Source organism: Lathyrus oleraceus, chromosome 4 (assembly GCF_024323335.1).
Source record: "Lathyrus oleraceus cultivar Zhongwan6 chromosome 4, CAAS_Psat_ZW6_1.0, whole genome shotgun sequence".
In the NCBI taxonomy this organism is placed as follows: domain Eukaryota; kingdom Viridiplantae; phylum Streptophyta; class Magnoliopsida; order Fabales; family Fabaceae; genus Lathyrus; species Lathyrus oleraceus.
Genome location: NC_066582.1, coordinates 395384203 through 395406030, shown reverse-complemented (window position 1 = coordinate 395406030; position 21828 = coordinate 395384203). Strand labels below are relative to the sequence as shown.

The 21828-nt window shown below is 37.1% G+C and overlaps 1 protein-coding gene across 6 annotated transcripts; it reads right to left on the bottom strand.

The window, feature by feature from the left end:
* Positions 1 to 638: 638 nt before the first annotated feature.
* LOC127135587 (mediator of RNA polymerase II transcription subunit 15a) lies at positions 639 to 4121 on the bottom strand. 6 transcript variants are annotated; one of them, XM_051062252.1, is made up of 12 exons: positions 4039 to 4121; positions 3361 to 3478; positions 3157 to 3268; positions 2975 to 3077; positions 2748 to 2794; positions 2589 to 2660; positions 2184 to 2495; positions 1926 to 2079; positions 1687 to 1841; positions 1378 to 1569; positions 1204 to 1292; positions 639 to 1108 (listed from the first exon to the last, which is right to left on the bottom strand). In XM_051062252.1, exons 2-12 carry the CDS (start codon positions 3441 to 3443, stop codon positions 910 to 912), a joined length of 1518 nt encoding a protein of 505 aa, XP_050918209.1. In that variant the 5' UTR covers positions 3444 to 3478; positions 4039 to 4121; the 3' UTR covers positions 639 to 909. The 6 variants fall into 6 exon arrangements, with proteins under 6 accessions (XP_050918209.1, XP_050918207.1, XP_050918208.1 ...); XM_051062250.1 differs by lacking the exon at positions 4039 to 4121 and adding an exon at positions 3865 to 4014; XM_051062251.1 differs by lacking the exon at positions 4039 to 4121 and adding an exon at positions 3669 to 3848.
* Between the last annotated feature and the right edge of the window lie 17707 nt (positions 4122 to 21828).

Below are 21828 nucleotides of genomic sequence, written 5' to 3'. Positions count from 1 at the left end.
TAATTCATTCAACCTGGACGTCAGACTGGCGAGAGATGTGGTGTCATCCGGAAGCTGAAACTCTACGAAAGGTGAAGCTCAATTGAAGTACACTTCTGTCTTAATCAAAAATTGAGGAAGAGACATTTTTTGAGATATTTTTATCAAACATGTGACCTCTATTTATACAATTTTGTATTTGCTCTAGATCACACAAAATCGTCGGTGCAATCATAATCATCCAAAACTGTAGGCAAAATCCTGAACGTCCAAAAAATAAAAAATAAACCCTACCGAAAATTTCACTTAGGTCAAAATTTTCGAAAATTAATGAAACAAATCGGAAATTTTGAAATATCCAATATATCGGTAATTTAAAATATACTACCGAAATTTTTGAATTGTTCGAAATTTTCATTCAATTTACGATCAAGAGGCAACTTAGATAATATGAAAGTACGGAGGATGTCAGGTATAATTTGGGAGGAAGTTAAAATACTCCAAAATTTGTCACACTGCTACAAAGTCGTCATAGGCAAAGACATAACTGATGTTTTTTGGTTCCTTTTCAAATAGGAAACAATTTTTTCCTCACCTCTCTCTCATCGTGCCCTAATCTCATTCATTCATCTGTTAATTTAAATTGTTAACTACATGCATTAACACAAAAATAAGCATCTAGATTTTAAAACCAAAATTACCAAATCTGCTAAGATCACATTTAGTAAAGGGAAAGTTATCTTCAAAACCAAATGCATCAACACAACACAACACACCTTTCATGTTCTGAATCTATGTAATCATAAATTCCCATAAACATGACCACCATGCATGAAACTGTTTTAAACAACAATAACTTATTACTAGTCTCAACAATTTTCATACTCTTCATGTTCTGAATCAACAAACAACACAAATCATCAGAATGAATCAATCACAAGCTCCCCAAACTCCATGCATTGAGGTAAATGTTCCACCACCATTAGCATGTGCATAATCAAGAATTGCTTCTCTAGAACACCTTTCCCACGCTCTTGCTATATCCTTTATCAAAAACGGTTCGTTCATACTTTGAAGATGAAATCTCAGCTTTGCTTTTGCTCTCTCAAATAGAGCTCTCAAGTCATCACTATAAGAGAAAAATAAACAGAAGAATTGTTAGTTCTAGATAATAAGAACTTGATGATAATAACTACTCAAAATTACATAATCATCATCTCTAACCCGGCTTGGCATGGCAATTCGTCGAGAATAACGAGAGAGGAAGACGGATAACTCGGCGGAATAACCAACCGTAACGGTTTCATCAACGACTGCATGACCAATATAGACGGTCAATGAGATGTAAATCAAAATATTAGTTGTGAATAGTTCGAAACATAATACAAAATGATTCACCTTTTTATCAGAAGTGAAGTGATATACGAGGTTCTGATTGATAGTCACTGCATTGAACAAGATTTTAACGGCTAATCCTTCAATTTCTTGCGTACCTCTTTCAGCATTTTCCTTTTCATCGATAACAACCTCACAGTCGAACAATTGATTGTTGATGTATTTTATTTCTTCTATAAGTTTCTCATTCTCCTGCTAGGGTGAACAATGTGACAGTAATATTTTTATAAGAAGCGAGCAAGAAAATAATGGTTTACTTTACTCCTCTGGTAGATTTCAATCAGGAAAAAACAAGCAGAAGAAGATTATTACCATAGTTTTAAGACGTTTTGCGTTAACTTTGAATGAATTCGAGTCAGATTCCGCGGCAGCAGTGACTAGATTGAAGCCTTTACGCATGTGCATGTTAGCAAAATTGCTAGGAGTATAAACTGTCTTTGCAACAATATCGCGAGGCCTTTTCCGTTCTGTGAGAACAAATCAAAATCTTCTTGGTGAACATTCATCGAAATCAAATGCGAATTAAAAACTTTAGCGGCACGAGACTGCACCTTGGGGAATCAAAATAGTTGGTTGTTGTAGTTCATCAAACATCTCTGGTGGTTCATTTAACGATTTCGCATCTGGTATTTTATCGTTGAAATGAATCGCCTTTTTAAGTTCCCCAGCAGCTTCACTCAGTACTTCGGGCGAAATAGATGTCCACTGAAAATTAGATCAGAATCATAGATTTTACAATGCATCAGCACAAAACTTTTACGAGTCGGTGAAAAAACAAATAAGGAGCCGACACAAGTTTCAGTTCAAACCGCTTTTATCAGTCGATCAATTGCAGGACTTTTCTCTTGGGAACATGATGTAGGTTTACCGCATTGTGAACTGCCAATTTGGATTACCAGTTGTTGCTTGGATTGCAAGTCAGATGATTGTTGCACTGTATAACCGTTCACCATTAAAAGACCTTGTATGTAACGATCTGCTTCGATCGGTCGATACTTCATATCGGGAGTGATCTGGCTCTTACTCAATTCAAAGAGTGAAAAAAGGCTTTCCATTGAATTCTTATGGCGTCTAAATCTGTCCAATTCTCTTGAGTTTACATCTTTAGCAGAAGGCTGAACCTGAAGAAATTTTATATAAATCCAAACATTAGTAGTAATAAAAAGATAAATAAAGTTTTCTTCAATCATAAATTGATAGAAAAATTAACAAACCTGAAGCTTACTACAAATCTTTTCATAAAATCGACGCACTACAGCGTTATATTTACGTTTCAGAATTTGAATCTGCAATAAGAAAGTAACACAGCATAACAATACATACACAAATAAAATTATAGTTGGTGAAATATTTGGAACAATCTTAGCAATTACCTCTTGATAAATATGTTGCGGCCAATCAAAGTCTGCATCTGTTCCAGCTTCAACAAACATACATGGAAAATATTAACATTCAATAAACTGAAGGCGTAATCCATGAATTTTTCGAACAATCATAAATAAAGCAATGTTTTTTAATTCAAATTCCATTTATAAAAGCAATAAGATAATTTCAAAATGTATATCTAGCACTATAGGTAAAATCCTAACAAAATATTGACCTGAGTAAGAAGCATTTGTTAGCTGATTTGTGGCTTCTGCGGCCTTCCGTGACAGCACTTGGATCGATTTTACTTTCGCTGTCACCAAATTAAGATACTCATCCTGTAAACAGATTTATATCAGTTAGATAAATGATCATTTATCAGTAGAAAAAAACTAGAAGCTTGCAAAGTAGTGATACCTCAGTTTTTGCAGAAGTGTTCACTTTCTCCTCAAATCTTTCTACTGATGCAACAAGCTCAGGTAAACTAAAATTTTTCAAAGGAGTGCCATGCTTGATTAACTCTTCCGCGCTGCACCGAATATAACACATTTTAACAGGTTATAGGTCATGTTAGAAGAAAGTGCCAAATTCGAATATTTTTGTACAGGCTTATTTACTTACACTGTCTTCACGACCTTTTTCCGGTATTCTGTTGTTTTCCATCTCTCTTTCGCTATGTAGGCTACTTGCTTACCGCGATTCATTTTCTTTCTCTACGACAAGCGTGCTTAAAACTTCTCTGAAAAATCAATACAATGTAAGAGTTTGTTTGCAGAATTTGAACTTTTACCCTCCGTATTTATAGACAACATTGTCGAAAAAATCACGTGAAAAAGGAACTAAATAAGTGAAGCTCAATAAAATTGTTCACAAATCTCATCTCAAAAAAACCTTGAAAATGGATCATGTGAGTAACCAAATCAACTCACAAAAATCATGATCAAACCAAGTTAACTTCCTTAGCCAAGTTCATCAATCAAAATATGATTTTCCATGATCACAAAATTCACAAGGCATGCATGCAATGCATCAATTCACATATATAAACATACTCAATGATTAATCTAGAGCTAGGATCAAGAATGCATCAAGCACAAAAAAAATGTGATTAAAAACCAAATGCACCTTTGTGACAAAAAAAAAAGAGTTAGAGTGTCTGAATTGCTACAATCAAGTTTATAGGCAAAACACGTGAAAACACGTGAAGAATGAGGTTAGTAAATTAGAACAAAACATAAAAGAAAGTGTTATATGTATTAAAATTTTGAGAGTAAAATTTTTTCACAAAGGAAAGCTTACGAAATATTGATGTTAAAGATTGAATTTTGTATTAATAACTTAGACATATCTAGTTCAATTAAAATATCAGTTGAAAGTCCAATATTTAAGTTTTAATATAAATATTTTTTTATTGAAGTTCTAATATAAAACTATTTGTTAAATAAATGCATTGTACTCTTTTTCTTTTCATATAAAAGAAAAACATATCACATTTTTTTACTCTATTATAAAAAAAAGTCACACAAATGCATTAATGATTTATTTGACTTTTATACTCATATTAAATTTTAATATATATATATATATATATATATATATATATATATATATATATATATATATATATATATATATATATATATATATATATATATATATATATATATATATATATATATATATATATATATATATATATATATATATATATATATATGTATTCTCATAAAATTAATATGTTTTTATCATTTTCCCAAATCATTTAATGTGAGGTCATATTATCAAAATAATGTAGCAAGTGTTTTTTTTCTTAAATCACAAAATTTTAAAATAAATATATTAATAAATTGGTTAAAAAAATAAGTTTTGTGTTGGGAAAAGGTGTATTCAACTTGTTCAAAGTTTAAATTGTTGTTTTTAATATAAAAGTTTGCCTTTAGCTTTTTTTTTACCAATTGGTTAAGGACACTTGTAGGCGTGATTTTTAAATTTATTTATAATTTAATATATTTAATTTTATAAGTTCATTTTGGAAAAAATAGCTATCCTTTTTATAAAAGCATCTACTACAAAACAAAACAAAAATGTAAACTAGAAATATGTTAATAAAAAATAATTAATATACTTAAATTTTAAGAAGGATTTTATTAAAAAAGAGGAGATAAATTCGCGCGCGTATGTATATATATATATATATATATATATATATATATATATATATATATATATATATATATATATATATATATATATATATATATATATATATATATATATAATATATATATATATATATATATATATATATATATATATATATATATATGAGTTTAATTGAAATACAGTGATAGTGTAAAAGGATTTTACATAGTCAGTTAATCATAAACGTTGGATATTGGAATAAGTTTGACTTTTATTTAAAAAACCTATAAAGTAATGCAAACGGGTGTAAGACCCCAATTTTGACCCTAAGATCCCTCATGCTATCTCATCATATGCATTAGCATTGAGATCACACATTGACATCCTGCTTACCCTTCATTCATTAGGTTTGCATTGGGAGAGATCACCAAGCACATTTGATTGTATCATACTTTGCTTTTCATTATTTTACTAACCAAAATACCAAAAATATGCCAATGTATAGTTTAACTCTTTTGTAGGTGGTGTGTGTGCTCACCAATGCATCATCAAGCTCATATCTAAGGTTTGAGACCCGCAATGCAAGAAGACCAATCAAGAGATGGTTTACGTTGACTTTAGACATCATATATGGATCCCCATGGTATTAACATATCATTTTGATCAAGAATTCATCAAGAGTTTGAAGCTTGTTTGCCTTGGAAACCCTAATTAATATGGGTATCTTGTGTGACTTCTTCAACAAGTTTCTTCAACATTTGATCAAATATTTCAAGGGATACTTCATATTACATAATATTAAACATATATGACCCTAAATGAGTCCCAAAAATCAAGAGAATGTCAAGCTAGCAAGTTGGTTTATGGTGGTTGACCAGAGAAAGTCAATTGGTCAAAATTGGGGTTCCCTAGACCCTATCTCCTACAATTGTTGTCATATGAAAATGATTCCAAGAGTAACGTTACTCATAATAACATTACAAACAACTTTCATGTTGAAGTCTAGATCTAGTTTTGCTTTGAAAGACATTTTTTATGGTGAAAGATTATAGGTCATTTTGTCTAAACCCTAGTTAGGAGGTCAACTTTCCAAGATCATAACTTGCTCATTTTTATGATATGAAATCCATTCAAATTCCATGATCAAATTCAAGATGTCTACTTAAACTTTTATTTTTGTATGAAGTTAAAATTAAACTTACAAATGTATGTGCCAAGAGGAAACATTATAGGTCATTTTGGGCCATTACCATTAAACAAGTGATTTTCCTCAACTTCTAAAATGCATAACTCCTTCATGCCAAATCCAAATAAGGTCAAATTTGTTGCCAAATTGAGGAGGTTTGAAAGAGATACAACTTTTATGAAGGAATTTTTTACATTTGAAGTTCATAACAAAAGTTATTCATGATGGAAGAAGTAAACATTTGACTTGGTACTTAGAAAACTTTCATTTATGTTTGATTTTCCAAACTTCCACCTCAAACTTCATAATGATCCAAGCTTCAAATGGAAAAGTGTTCAACATGAAAGTTATTCCCCTTGATCTCACCTTTCCAAAAATTCCAAAATCATCTCATTTGGATTAATATTAAAGGACTTGCGCATGAGTGTAATGCATGGTACCATTTGGAGGATTCTCATGATCAAATTCATTTCAACATTGCATGGCTTAATGCATTGCTTTCAATGTGACCTATGTATGATTTTACACCTTTTCCAATCATTCTTTGGGTTTTGTACACACCCATGCTAGCTCTTGAAGGAAATTACTATTTTTGGATTTCAAATGGAAGTGTGTATAAATCACATGGATTCCCTATGCAAAAGGACTTGGCCAATGCCAACATTTCTGAGACCAAGTTATTATAGTTTGAGTATTAATCTGATGCAAGTATTGAGATCCACTTGAATTCATCTGCTACATGGTCTTAATGCAATTGTTATTTTGATTCTAATGCCTTATTCTGAGTTAATCAAGGAGTACTCCATCTGATACAAGAGAAGACAAAGAAGTCTGTTATCTATGGGATTTGCTTGCTTGGATGTGGCCATCTTTATTTGATGCCTTAATCTTCATGATGTCTGATATTACTAATTGTTTGTTGACTATTACCTGATTCATAATCAAAAGGGAAAATGAGGTTTCTATATGACATTCTTGTCTGTTGGATTGCATCCCCTTGGTCAGATCTTTTCAACTCTTAACTTTTAATTTTATGCTTAGGATTAGTCGCTTCATCTCCTCCCACTTCTTAAATTTCAAAATCTCTCCCCCTTTTCAAAAAAAACTTTCTTTGCTTGTGATTTCAAACTTTGACCTTATTTCAATTAGAAACTTTGGCCTTATGCCATTGAATTTTCAAAATTTCTTTTCTTAAATCAAACTTGTGAACAAATTTAATCATATTGACTTAAAATTTCCAAAGACAAAAAGAACTAACACCCATTCAAACTTTTGGGCCCTTTGTGCCTCTTTTAACTTAAATTTTGATTAAAATCAATCCACTCATTTTGAAATTGATACCACAAACTAAGAGGTTTTGATCCCTCATTTTTATGTTGGTACGTAGGCACAAGTCCGAAGGTTTTATCAAACACAAAAATATAATCAATGAATTCTTTTCTCATCCCCACTCTTTATTTTTCTCAAACATATTTTATACCAAAAACACATACGTACATAAAAAAGGGCTCCCTAGGAGTACCTAGGACACTTTGGGTGCTAACACATTCCCTCTGTGTAACTAACCCCCGTACCTATAATCTCTGACATTTTATTAGTTTTGATTTGAAAACTTCTTATCTTTGGGTTATGTTCGTACTTTTCCCTTTTCCTTTGGAAACAATAAAAGCGCGGCGGCGACTCTGGTTTTATTGACGTTAAGCTTATCCATAGCTTGATGGTCATGAATTTACCGCTACAGAAATTAAGTGGCGACTCTGCTGGGGAGTAGTCCTCAGTGGGATTAGCTTACTTTTTTATGTGTATATAATTGTATATTTGATGTTTGTATACTTGTTTGTGTGATATAATCTGTTTGTTGTGCTTGGTGATCTCTGAGTGGTGAGATAAGTTCTAACCCGAACTTGAGTGAAATTAAGATAGGAGGATGGTATAGTCATGTTCAACTTGTGTGAAGTAGTCCTTAACAAGTTGGCGTAAACCCATCTATTCAGTGGAGACCCTTTTGGAGTTACTAATGCCACACAAGTCATTTATGGTTAGGCATTACTCTCTCTGATTTGGAGTCATAGAAGCTGAGAACCGTAGAACATTTAACCCAACTTGGCCTATTTAGGACGTAGTGCGGAGACTGTTCAGGTGTAGACCTGATAACAGTTGTTACGCGATACTACACTCAGACGAGTTTCTCTTGAGAATATTAAGGGTTGATGAGTTAGTCATCCTAACCTATAATATCCAATAGATGAAATTAAAAGTGTGGGAACTTTTTAGAACATGATCTACAGGTTTTTATCCTTAGTACACCCCTTTGGGATGGTTCTTAACCTGACTCCATGCTCATGACTCACAACAAACCCTTTGATTCTCGGTTGATCCAATCAAGTCTTGTCAATATTAATGGAACTTGGGTGTTGATAAGGTGAAAACCATAATCCACCAAAATGGATGATTGATCTTGATAATGACTTGATCCATCCCTTGACCTTTGTTCATGCTTGCCTTGTGTGTGGTCCCTTGTTTGTGATTGTTGCATTCATGCATACATGCGCATCATGACATTCATCAACAAAAATAAATTTCAAGGAACTAAGGTCTTATTTGCAAATATTTTTAGACCATGGGTTATGGATGAAGGAACACTAAGAAGTACAATTTTAGATGTCCTGACTTGAAAGAGCTAAGGAAGTTATCATCCTTTATACTAGACCCCTTGGACTTCAAGCAACACCATGAGAAGCTTTTGTTTGTATTATCTATTGATGTGGTTGAAGGACTCTTGAGTGTTTTGGTTCAGTTCTATGATCCTCTCTACCGTTGCTTCACTCTTCCCGATTATCAGCTTATGCCTATGTTAGAGGAGTACGCCCATCTCTTGGGAATACCCGTTTCTGACAAAGTTCCTTTTAGTGGATTGGAGGAGATTCCCGTATCTCATATCATAGCTGAAGCTCTTCATATAAAGAAGTCTGAGATTGAAACTCATTGGTGAAGAAAGGAGGAATGTTTGGGTTGACTTTTGAGTTCCTCATTGGTAAAGCTATTGTCTTTGCTTAGGCTGGTAGTGTGGATGCTTTTGAAGCCATGTTTGTGTTTCTCATCTATGGTTTGGCTTTGTTCCCTAACATTGACAATTTTGTTGATGTTAACGCCATTAGAATCTTCTTGATTGGGAATTATGTGCCTACTCTGTTGGGTGATATGTATTTTTCTTTGCATTTGGGGAATTCTAAAGGTGGTGGGACTATTGTGTGTTGTGTTCCTCTTCTGTACAAGTGGTTTATTTTGCACTTGCCACAGACGCCTGCTTTTATGGAGAACAAGCAATGTATATGGTGGTCCCAGAGACTTATGTCTCTCACTAATGATGATATTGTTTGGTATGATTCTGCATTGAGTAGTGTGGATATTATCGATAGTTATGGTGAATTCTCTAATGTGCCTCTCATTGGTACACAAGGAGGAATCACCTACAACCCTGCTTTGGCTCGTCGTCAACTTGGGTTCCCCTTGAGAGACAAGCCTAATAACACTCAGTTAGAAAGTCTTTTCTATCAAGAGGGTAAAGATCCCCCACATTTGAAGTAGAAGATGGTACATGCTTGGCATAAGGTACATAGGAAAGGAAGATCTGAGCCTGGTTCGTGCATCTGTGTATCTTTGGAAGCTTACACTATTTAGGTGAAGAAGAAAGCTTGGGAATTGAAGATGTTGTATGCTTATCAAAAACCTATGTCTTTGGTTGTGGCTGAGCCATTAACTCTCCCTAACCAAGATATAGAGGAGTTGGAAGACGCATTTGCCAAAATAAAGCAAGAAAGAGATATGTGGGAAGAGCAGTTCCATGCTTTGAGTCGAAAGCATGAGGAGTTACAACTTGAGTCGAAAGACAAAGACACGCTTATTGAACTTCTTGAAGACCGAGCAGTGAAGAGACAGAGAGAGCCAGAGGGTCCATCTTCCTATAGTATGCCTTAGCATTCCGATGCTTGGAAGAAGATTGCTGATCAGCTTGTCCTTGAGAAGGCTTAGATGAAGACATCCTTTGAGTCCGAGATTCGATGCCCGAAGGAAGTACGTGTCCGCAGCTAGATCATCTGACACTGTTACTAGGGGATCCTTAGGATGATTAGTTTCCTTTGCATTCGTATTTGTACTTTTGGTTTCTGAAATTGTACTCAGTGTAATCCTTCCAAATTTTATGAATAAAAAGAGATTTTATGGTCAATCAAATTGTCATTACTATATATTTGCAAATATAACTTCGTATGTTCCTTGAAATTAAAAACAAACAAAAACATTGCATTACATGCATCATATGTATATCAGGTTTACTTCTGCCAGATGTCTTATCGGTTATTCTTTTGTGCTTCAGCCAAGCTGACTCACCGATACAACACTCGCGCTAATCAACCCAAGATCATGGAACATTTGGAACAAGAGAATAGAGAGTTGAAGGATGTGATTGCACGATTGACTTCCATGATGGAGTCTGTTCTTGCTGCACAGAATCAGTCTTCACCAACTCCTGCAACTCCTCCCCAGAGGACTGTTATTTATGAGGTTGCTATCTCAACTGTTCCCGTCTCTGCTAGCCAATCCGGTCCTTCCATTCCTACTGGATTCCCATGGGGAATGCCACCAAATTTTATGCTTGAAGGGTTTGCACCTACCTCTGTCTCTATGTCGGCATCTATGCCGGTCATGTCTGTGCCACCTTCAGTTGTTCATACTTTTCCGCATGTTGAGGACACCATCTACCATTCTAAGCCATTTGAGGACCCAGACTATACGAGAAAATGGACGAGATGAAGGATAAGTTCCTTGAGCTGCGAAAAGAGTTGAAGACTCTGAGGGGAAAAGACCTGTTTGGTAAGAGTGTTGTTGAGTTCTACCTAGTGCCAAATGTGAAGATCCCGATGAAGTTCAAAGTCCCTGGATTTGAAAAGTATAAGGTGTCCATTAAGCCACCTTGTTATGTACGCTAGGAAGATGTCGACTCAAACTGATAATGATCAGTTGTTGATTCACTACTTTCAAGACAGTTTGACTGGTGCTGCTTTAAGATGGTATATGGGGTTGGACAGTGCAAGTGTCCGTACTTTCAACGATTTGGGTGAAGCTTTTGTTAAGCAGTACAAATACAACATTGATATGGCACCTGATAGAGACTAGCTGAGGTCTATGTCTCAGAAAGAGAAGGAGACGTTCAAGGAGTATGCCCAAAGGTGGAGGGAACTTACTGCCTAGATTAATCCTCCATTGGAAGAGAAAGAGGTGACAAAGATTTTCCTGAAGATCCTGAGTATGTTTTATTACGAACGCATGATTGCCAGTGCCCCCAATGACTTTACCGAAATGGTAAATATGGGGATAAGGTTAGAAGAGAGAGTCCATGAAGGACGTCTGTCTAAGGAGGAATCATCATCTAATAAGAAGTATGGGAGTGGTTTCTCTAAGAGAAAGGAGGGGGAAACCAATTCAGTATCTGTGGGGAGGCAGACGAGGCCTCATGTCAGAAGGAGTTCTCAACCGCGTCAGCATCAACATCAAGTTTCTTCAGTGATTCCTGTATTTTCCAACAATTCCAACAATCAATCAGTTCCAATTCAACAACCGCAACATCAACAACAACCGCAACAACCAACAACAACAACAACAATAATCAACAACAAAGTTTTGAGAGGAAGAAGGTATCCTTTGACCCTATTCCTATGACATACGCAGAATTATATCCATCCTTGGTTCTCAAGAACCTACTTCAACCCAGAAATCCACCTCATATTCCCGAGCCACTTCCATGGTGGTTCAAACCTGAACTCTGTTGTGCCTTTCACCAGGGAGCTTCTGGTCATGACATCGAGAATTGCTACCCTTTGAAGTACGAAGTACAAAAGCTTATGAAGAGTGGGATAATGTCCTTTGAGGACCGTGTGCCTAATGTGAAAGCCAATTCATTGCCTGCTCTTGGTAATGCTACTGTCAACATGGTGGATGGTTGTCCGGGGAATTTCCGAGTTTTTGATGTACGACGTATCCGTAGGTCTCTAGTGGAGATTCATAGAATATTGTGTTTGGTCAGTGATTGTGAGCACGACCATGATGGTTGTGCAATCTGTAGTGTGAACCCCCGTGGGTGTATGATTGTCAAGAGAGATATCCATAAGTTGATGGATGAGAATCTAATCCATATTCAACAGTTGAGGGATATAGATGATGTGAATGTGATTTTGCCAGTGTTCAAAACCCTTGAGCGGGTAGTAATCCAATTTGATAGCAGCAGCAACAACATCATTAATAGATCGGTATCACCGTTGGTAATACGGTTAGCGGGCCTGTCCAGTATGCATCCGATAAAGCTGTGCCTTATCAATATAATGCCACAATGGTGGAAATGGTCAAGAAATTCCGTTACCTGTAGCAGATTCTGTGGTGAATATAGTTGATATCACAAAGGTGACCCGTAGTGGTCGTGTCTTCAGTCCGGTCTTTCCGAAGGAGGTAGAGGATGTTTCGATCAGTAAGAAGGTGTATATGCCAGTGGTAAATCCAGTTAGTACTCCAGTGTGTCAGTCTGGTGAATCCAGCAAGCTGAAGACTAATGATGATGATGAAGTTTTGAGGTTGATAAAGAGAAGTGAGTTTAATGTGGTGGAGCAGCTGCTCCAAACCCCGTCAAAGATTTCGGTGTTGTCTTTGTTGATGAACTCTGAGGCACATAGAGAGGCATTGCAGAAAGTACTAGAGCGGGTCTGTGTTGAACACAATGTTACTGTGGATCAATTTGACCATATTGTTGCTAACATCACCTCTTGCAATAATTTAAGTTTTTGTGATGAAGAGCTTCCTGAGGAAGTCAGAAATCACAATCTGGCACTCCATATTTCAATGAATTGTAAGGAGGACGCGTTGCCAATGTGTTGGTCGACATTAGGTCTTCTCTGAATGTGCTTCCAAAGTCAACTCTGTCCATATTTTCTTATCAAGGTTCCCCTATGAGGTACAATGGCGTAATTGTTAAAGCGTTCGATGGTTCTCGTAAAACCGTCATTGGTGAAGTGGACCTTCCAATCAAGATAGGTCAGAGTGATTTCCAAATTACTTTTCAAGTAATGGATATCCACCCGGCCTATAGCTATTTATTGGGAAGGCCATGGATTCATGAAGCAGGAGCTGTGACATCTACTCTACATCAAAAGCTTAAATTTATGAAGAACGACAAGCTTGTCATTGTTGGTAGAGAGAAGGAGCTTCTAGTAAGCCATCTATCATCCTTTTCTTATGTTGAAGCTGAGGAGGGGTTGGAACTCCGTTCCAAGCCTTGTCTATTGCTGAAGTGAAGATAACTGGGGTGCTCATGTCTTCTTTGTAGGATGTTCAGAAATCTATTGAGACTGACAACGTTGATCAGTGGGGTCGTATGATAGAAATTGCTAAAAACAAGAATAGGGCTAGATTGGGATTTCAACTAGGGTCGTTCAACGTCAAAGCTGAAGATGTGCAATCGAGTTTCCATAGTGGAGGGATCATTCATGGTAATGATCAACACTCAACTATTATGATCGAGGTTGAGGATGATGAAGACGAAGATTGTGCCAACTTTGTGACGCATGGCCAAACTTGCAACAATTGGGTTGCTGTTAATGTTCCTACTGTTATTCATCGCTCTAAGTAATTTGTTTTTCATTTTTTTAAGAAAAATCCTTCTCCCATGCCTAAGGGAGAAGTAAACATTGTTAGTGTAGCGGTGTATTCGTCACTTTATGATTTATTGATTAAATCAAAAGCAAAGCATACAAAGAATCGAGTCGCCACCGCACTTTTATTTATCCAAAGGAATGACTAAAAAGCGAAAAAAAGCCTAAGAAGTTTTACACATAGAAAACTAATGAAAAGATCAGAGATCTGGGTAAGGGGTTAATTACGCAATGGGAAGGTGTTAGGCACCCAAAACGTCCTAGGTACTCCTAGGGAGCCCTTTTCATAACTTGTTGTACGAAATGTTATTTGTTTATGAAATATTTATTGTGCAAACATGGATTGAAGGGACGAGAAAAGAATATACAAGTTATTATTTTTGTGTTTGAACGGATGAACCCGTTGCCTACGTACCTTTCCATGGAAGGTAAGGATCAAAACGCCGTAGTTCGGCTAAAAGATTTCCAAAAGTATGGGTGAATTGATTTTAAAACAAAAGCCCTAAGGTCTTTCGTTATCCACGGGAGAAAACTCAACCTATATAACCACAAGTCCACCATGTGAGAAAAGCTTCAACTTGCTAGTGAGGGGTTAACCCTATAATAAGCAAGGAAGTCTTACAATTCAATCACTAAGGACAAAAGGTGAGATTAACATCAACCAACTAGGATAAATCAAACCTATGGCTAATGTACGAAAACTTATCAAGAATGGACAAAGCCACAAAACAATTGAATGAGTGGAATTAATCAATTAGAATTTATTCACAAAAGATGGTCAAAGTATGATTAGAATTCAATTCAAAAGAAGTATTATGAAAATGAAGTTTGAAAAATCAAAGGCTTAAGGCCTAGGTTTTTAATTTGAAAAGAAATGAAAATGTTTGCACAATAGTTTTCAAGTTTGAGTTAACATGCAAATGGAGGTTTAAAGAAACAAAAGGTGGGAGGGTTGAGGGAGTAAAACTTCTTAGATGTTCACCTCTTGAGATCATATGTAGATGATTCAAGTGATTCCTTTGGAAAAGGCAACACAAAGCAATAAGCAAATAACATGATGGATACCAGATGCCAATCAATGGACTTATACCAATCTCCTAAAACAAAATGGATACCAGATGCCAATCAATGGACTTACACCAATCTCCTAAAACAAAATGGATACCAGATGCCAATCAATGGACTTACACCAATCTCCTAAAACAAAATGAAACATGGATACCAGATGCCAATCAATGGACTTATACTAGTCTCCAAGGAATGATCATAGGAAACAACTGCCAATAGCTGGACTTACAATTGACTCCTCACAAGAAACAAATAACAAATGCAATAAGCAAGAGGAAACAAGTTGCCAATAAATGGTCTTACACTCGACTCCAAGGAAAGGAATGCCAATGAATGGTCTTAGTTCCAAATCCCTCCAGATCATAGGAAACAACTGCCAATAGCTGGTCTTACAATTGACTCCTCAATGGACAAAACAAAATGTCACAAAGATATGAATAATGATTATGAAATGATATACAAGTAATGATGATAAATGCATAAAGGCACACTCAAGCAAATATTCACAAGTGAATCAAGTAAGCAAACAGACAAGTCAATTAGCACACACTATACACAATCAATTAGGCTCAAGCAAGGTTAGGCTTTACAGCCAACTGGAATGGGGTATTTTGAGCTCTTAACCCTAACATTGAGAGTTAGGGTGAAGCAGATGAAAAGGAGATGAGGGGTGTGTGTAACACCCTTCTAAAATACCCCAATTATTTAATAACAACAACAATATTTATATCAGAGTAATCATGCACCAAGGGTGTCACACAACATTTCACACCATAATAACTGTCATGCTCTTTATTTAATCAAAACAACATTTTTGCAAAATTCGCAGCGGATAGAATCAACCAACCATTCAAAACATATAATGTTTTACAGGTAAAAAGGTTCAACAATCAACAATAAACAATTAAAACATCCCGTCCCGATGTTACATCTATCAGAGCACGACCCACTACGTAGACTACACTAGACTCCAGGCACTAGCTTCTACTCACTCACTGCTCGTTACCTGAAAAATAGTTGTAAGGGTGAGTTCCTCAATCGATATAATAAGCATTATAAATCATCATGTAATGCTAAGTAAATTTACACGTTAATCACCCTAATCATATCCTGCATTAAGTAACGGCACATCAACTCAAATATCATACTCAATAACAACGTAAAATGCAACTCAATAACAACATAAAATGCAACTCAATGAGACTCGACTCGTCATGCATGTGGTACCATTCGGAGTAAAACTCCCAACTTAAAATCATTGCCATTTTAGTGGGCATCAAGGCATAAGCCTTCAACTTTCAACTTAATATTTGCCAATCCAGGCCAACGTGGTGTGAGCAAAGCTCCGATTTTTGCCAATCCAGGCCAACGTGGTGTGAGCAAAGCTCCGACTTAATGCATATGAATGTACATGGCATACACGACTTTAAATTCCGACAACATAATAATAACAGCAACACAACAATGTTTTCAACATAATCAACTTATAATCAACGTTGGCTCATCAAGCCTACAACTCAGTATTTTCAACAACTTAACACAACTTATCAACATATTTATATCACCACTTCATAACATAAACTCAACAAAATTACTCATCGAAATCAACGAGAATATGCCAATCACCAATTATGTTCACAACATTAAAATATCAAAATTTCCAATTTCCAACAGTGTTAACCGGTTAACGCCCTGGGTTAACCGGTTAACGCAGGACAAAAATACATTTTTTGGCAAAACGCAACAGTGTTAACCGGTTAACGCCCTGGGTTAACCGGTTAACGCAGGCAAAACAGCACATTTCCACAAAATATAACAGTGTTAACCGGTTAACGCCCTGGGTTAACCGGTTAACGCAGGCAAAACAGCAGTCCCTGCGCTAACACAAGGCAGAATGCAGAGTTCTCCGCATTTTCCGCCGTTGGAGGACTTCCGGACCTCCGATTCAACTTCCGTAAAAAGCTACATTATCGGAAAATCACGACACATACAATTATCGATTCAATTTCAGTTTTCATACAACTTATTCATCACAATTTTCTCAGCATTCTAAATCCCAATTAGGGTAATTCCACGGTTTATCACTACCCATTACATGCTATCCCATAATACCCATTAAACGACGATAAACCCCCCTTACCTGAGATAATCCGGCAAATCTTTGAGCTTCAAGCCTTTCCGTTCTTCAACCTCTGCTCTTGCTCTTCCCCTTTGCCCTTTTCCACTTTTCTATCGCTTCTCTGCTTTTTCACGTAAAACTCTTTACCAACAATGAAAACCCTTTTTCTTATTCCAACTTATATATTTTCCAAAATAATAATAATAATAATCCAATAATATTTCCAATTAATTAATTAAATTAATAAATATTATATTAATTCAAATTAAATAATTAGTCTTATTTTATTCGGGGTGTTACAACTCTCCCCCTCTAAAAGAGTTTTCGTCCTCGAAAACATACCTCAAGCAAATAACTCCGGATAAGACTCCTTCATCTGACTCTCCAGTTCCCAAGTCACATTGCCACCTGCTGGTCCTCCCCAAGCTACTTTCACTAAAGCAATCTCTTTACCCCGTAACTGCTTCAACTCTCGATCCTCAATCCTCATAGGCGATATTTCAACAGTCAGGTTATCTCTCACCTGCACATCATCTACTTGGATCACATGCGACGGATCATGAATGTACCTCCTCAACTGAGACACATGAAAAACCTCATGCAAATTCGCAAGTGACGGCGGTAAAGCGATACGATAGGCTACCTCTCCTATCCTCTCCAAAATCTGATAAGGACCAATAAATCGAGGTGTCAACTTCTTTGACTTCAAAGCTCGACCAACACCAGTTATCGGAGTAACACGAAGAAACACATGATCTCCCTCTTGAAACTCAAGTGACTTCCTTCTCTTGTCATGATAACTCTTCTGACGACTCTGAGCAATTCTCATCTTCTCCTGAATCATCTTAATCTTTTCCGTAGTTTGTTGAACAATCTCCGGTCCAACCACAACACTCTCACCGGACTCATACCAACATAACGGTGTCCGACATCTCCTACCATACAAAGCTTCAAACGGTGCCATACCAATACTCGAATGAAAACTATTGTTGTAGGTAAACTCAATCAAAGGTAAATAACAATCCCAAGCACCTCCTTTTTCCAAAACACAAGCTCTCAAAAGATCCTCTAGTGACTGAATCGTCCTCTCAGTCTGACCATCAGTCTGCGGATGATATGCAGAACTCAATCTCAGCTTAGTTCCCAAAGCCTTCTGCAAACCTTCCCAGAACTTCGACGTAAATCTAGGATCTCTGTCCGAAACAATACTCGACGGAATACCATGCAAACTTACAATCTTCTCAATATACAACTCAGCTAATTTCTCTAACGGATAATCCATTCTGATCGGAATGAAATGAGCCGATTTTGTCAACCTGTCAACAATCACCCAAATGGCTTCAAAATTCTTATTTGTCCTCGGCAAACCAGAAACAAAATCCATACTGATACTATCCCACTTCCACTCTGGAATAGCCAACGGTTGCATTAGCCCAGACGACTTCTGATGCTCAATCTTTGACTTCTGACAAGTCAAACAGGAATAAACAAAACTCGCAATTTCTCTTTTCATCCCCGGCCACCAAAATAACTTTTTCAAATCATGATACATCTTCGTAGCTCCAGGATGAATACTCAGGCCACTACGATGTCCTTCTTCAAGAATACTCTTCTTAAGTTCGATAACATCCGGAATACACACCCGATTACCAAATTTCAAAACACCATTCTCATCAACTCTGAATTCGCCACCTTGACCTTGATTCACTAGAGTCAAATTATCAACCAAAAGCACATCGGATTTCTGACCCTCTCTGATCTCATCCAGAATACCACTTGTTAACTTCAACATTCCCAATTTAACACTATTGTGAGTACTCTCACACACCAAACTCAAGTCTCTAAACTGCTCAATTAAATCCAATTCTTTAACCATTAACATAGACATATGCAATGATTTCCGACTCAATGCATCAGCCACTACGTTTGCTTTACCCGGATGGTAATTCAAACCAAAGTCATAATCCTTCAGAAACTCTAACCATCTTCTCTGTCTCATATTCAGCTCTTTCTGATCAAACAAATACTTTAAACTTTTATGGTCACTGAAAACCTCAAATCTTGACCCGTACAAGTAATGCCTCCATAACTTCAGAACAAACACCACAGCCGCCAACTCTAAATCGTGCGTCGGATAGTTCCTCTCATGAACCCTCAGCTGTCTTGAAGCATAAGCTATAACCTGCTTATTCTACATCAACACGCCACCCAAACCCAATAATGAAGCATCACAGTAAACTTCAAATGGTTCCGACGAACTCGGTAATATCAGAATAGGAGCAGTAGTCAACCTCCTCTTTAACTCTTGGAACCCTTCTTCACATTTTGAGTCCCAAACAAATGCTTGCCCCTTTCTAGTCAACATCGTCAACGGTAACGCCAACTTAGAAAATCCCTCAATGAACTTCCTATAATAACCAGCCAAACCAAGGAAACTTCGAATCTCAGCTACAGACTTCGGAGCTTCCCACTTAGACACCGCTTCTATCTTAGAAGGATCAACAGCAACACCACCTCTTGAAATCACATGACCAAGAAAACTCACTTCTCCTAACCAAAATTCACACTTGGACAATTTAGCAAATAACTTCTTTTCTCGTAGAACTTCTAAAACCACTCTCAAATGTTCAGCATGCTCTTCTTCAGATTTCGAATACACCAAAATATCATCAATAAACACCACAACAAACTTGTCTAGGTACGGATGGAAAATCCTATTCATATACTCCATAAATACTCCAGGCGCATTAGTCACACCAAAAGGCATTACAGAATACTCATAATGTCCATACCTTGTTCTGAAAGCAGTCTTCTGAATATCCTCGGTTTTCACACGGATCTGATGATACCCAGATCTCAAATCTATTTTGCTGAACACACTTGCACCAACCAACTGATCCATCAAATCATCAATCCTCGGCAAAGGATACCGATTCTTGATCGTCACTTTATTCAGTTGCCTGTAGTCCACACACAACCTCATAGTACCTTCTTTCTTCTTAACCAGTAGCACTGGTGCACCCCACGGTGACACACTCGGACGAATAAATTTATTATCCAACAGATCTTCCAACTGACTCTTCAATTCAGTTAACTCAACAGCAGACATACGGTACAGAGCCATCGATATCGGCCTAGTACCAGGTACCAAATCAATCGAGAACTCCACTTCACGCTCTGGCGGTAATTCATTCACCTCTTCCGGAAACACATCAGGAAAATCACACACCACGGCTAGATCGCCAATCACCAGTTTATCTTTAGCCTCCAAAGTCGCTAACAGCATAAACAACTCTGCCCCATCAGCTACTTCCTCATTCACTTGCCTTGCTGATAGAAACAAACTCTTTCCCTCCTCAATCTCAGGAAAGACCACCGTCTTATCAAAACAATTGATAGAAACTCGGTTAAACACCAACCAGTTCATACCCAGAATAACATCAATCTGCACTAGTGGAAGACACACTAGGTCCATCCCAAATTCTCTACCAAAAATACTCAAAGGACAATTTAAACAAACCGAAGTAGTAGTCACTGAACCCTTCGCAGGAGTATCAATTACCATACTACCAAACATCTCAGATATCTCTAACTTAAGTTTCACAGCACAATCCAAAGATATAAAGGAATGAGTCGCACCTATGTCAATAATAGCTACAAGAGGAAAGCCATTAATATAACACGTACCTCGGATAAGTCTGTCCTCACTGGAGGTTTGAGTTCCGGTCAATGCGAACACCTTCCCAGTCTGAGATTTCTTTGGCTTCTGACACTGACTTCCAATATGCCCTTCTTCGCCACAATTAAAACAAATCACTTCCTTGTGCTTGCAATCAGCTATTGCATGACCAATCTTACCACAACGAAAACATCTCTTTACTTCAGCAGTGCATACATTACTCTTATGACCAGCCTGACCACATTTGAAGGAAACTATACCAGCAGGAGCACCTCCCCCACTAGCTCTCTGAGCCGGAGCAGCTCTTTGCTTCCCTTTTCCAGCTGGAGCATCATACGGCTTGCCACGGTTTTGATGTTGCTTGCCCCTGCGGTCACTGACAATCTTGTAATGAGCATTATTGTCTTCTTCAAATATCCTGCAGCTATCAACCAATTCAGTAAAAATGCGTATCTTCTGATACCCAACAGCCTTCTTAATTTCAGAGCGCAGTCCATTTTCAAACTTGATGCACTTTGAAAATTCAGCACCAGCACCAGTGTAATGAGGATAAAATTTGGACAGCTCCACAAATTTCGCAGCATAATCAGTGACAGACATGTTTCCTTGCTTCAGCTCAAGGAACTCAATTTCCTTCTTACCACGGACATCTTCCGGATAATACTTCCTCATGAATTCCCTACGGAATACATCCCAAGTAATGACTTCACCTGCCACGGTCAACCTCTCGTGAGTCTCTAGCCACCAGTCATCAGCTTCGACTGCTAGCATGTGAGTACCATACCGAACCTTCTGAGCTGGAGTGCAATCCATAACACGGAAGATTCTCTCGATCTCTTTCAACCATCCCAAGGCTGCATCTGGATCATGCTTCCCTTTAAACACCGGCGGATTCTCTCTCTGGAAAGTCGCCAAGCTACGTGATCCAGCATCACCACCAGCATTAGGCAAGTTCTGCACAGCTTGTGCCATTGCTTGCATTGCGGCAGCCATTGCAGCGTCATTCCTTCCAGCCATTTCAACTTATCACTACAACACAACTTAAAAGTTATACTAGTAACAATTACACAATTGTTAGACAGTAACGACACGACAACTGGCCGGACAGACCGACCTGCTCTGATACCACTAATGTAACACCCTTCTAAAATACCCCAATTATTTAATAACAACAACAATATTTATATCAGAGTAATCA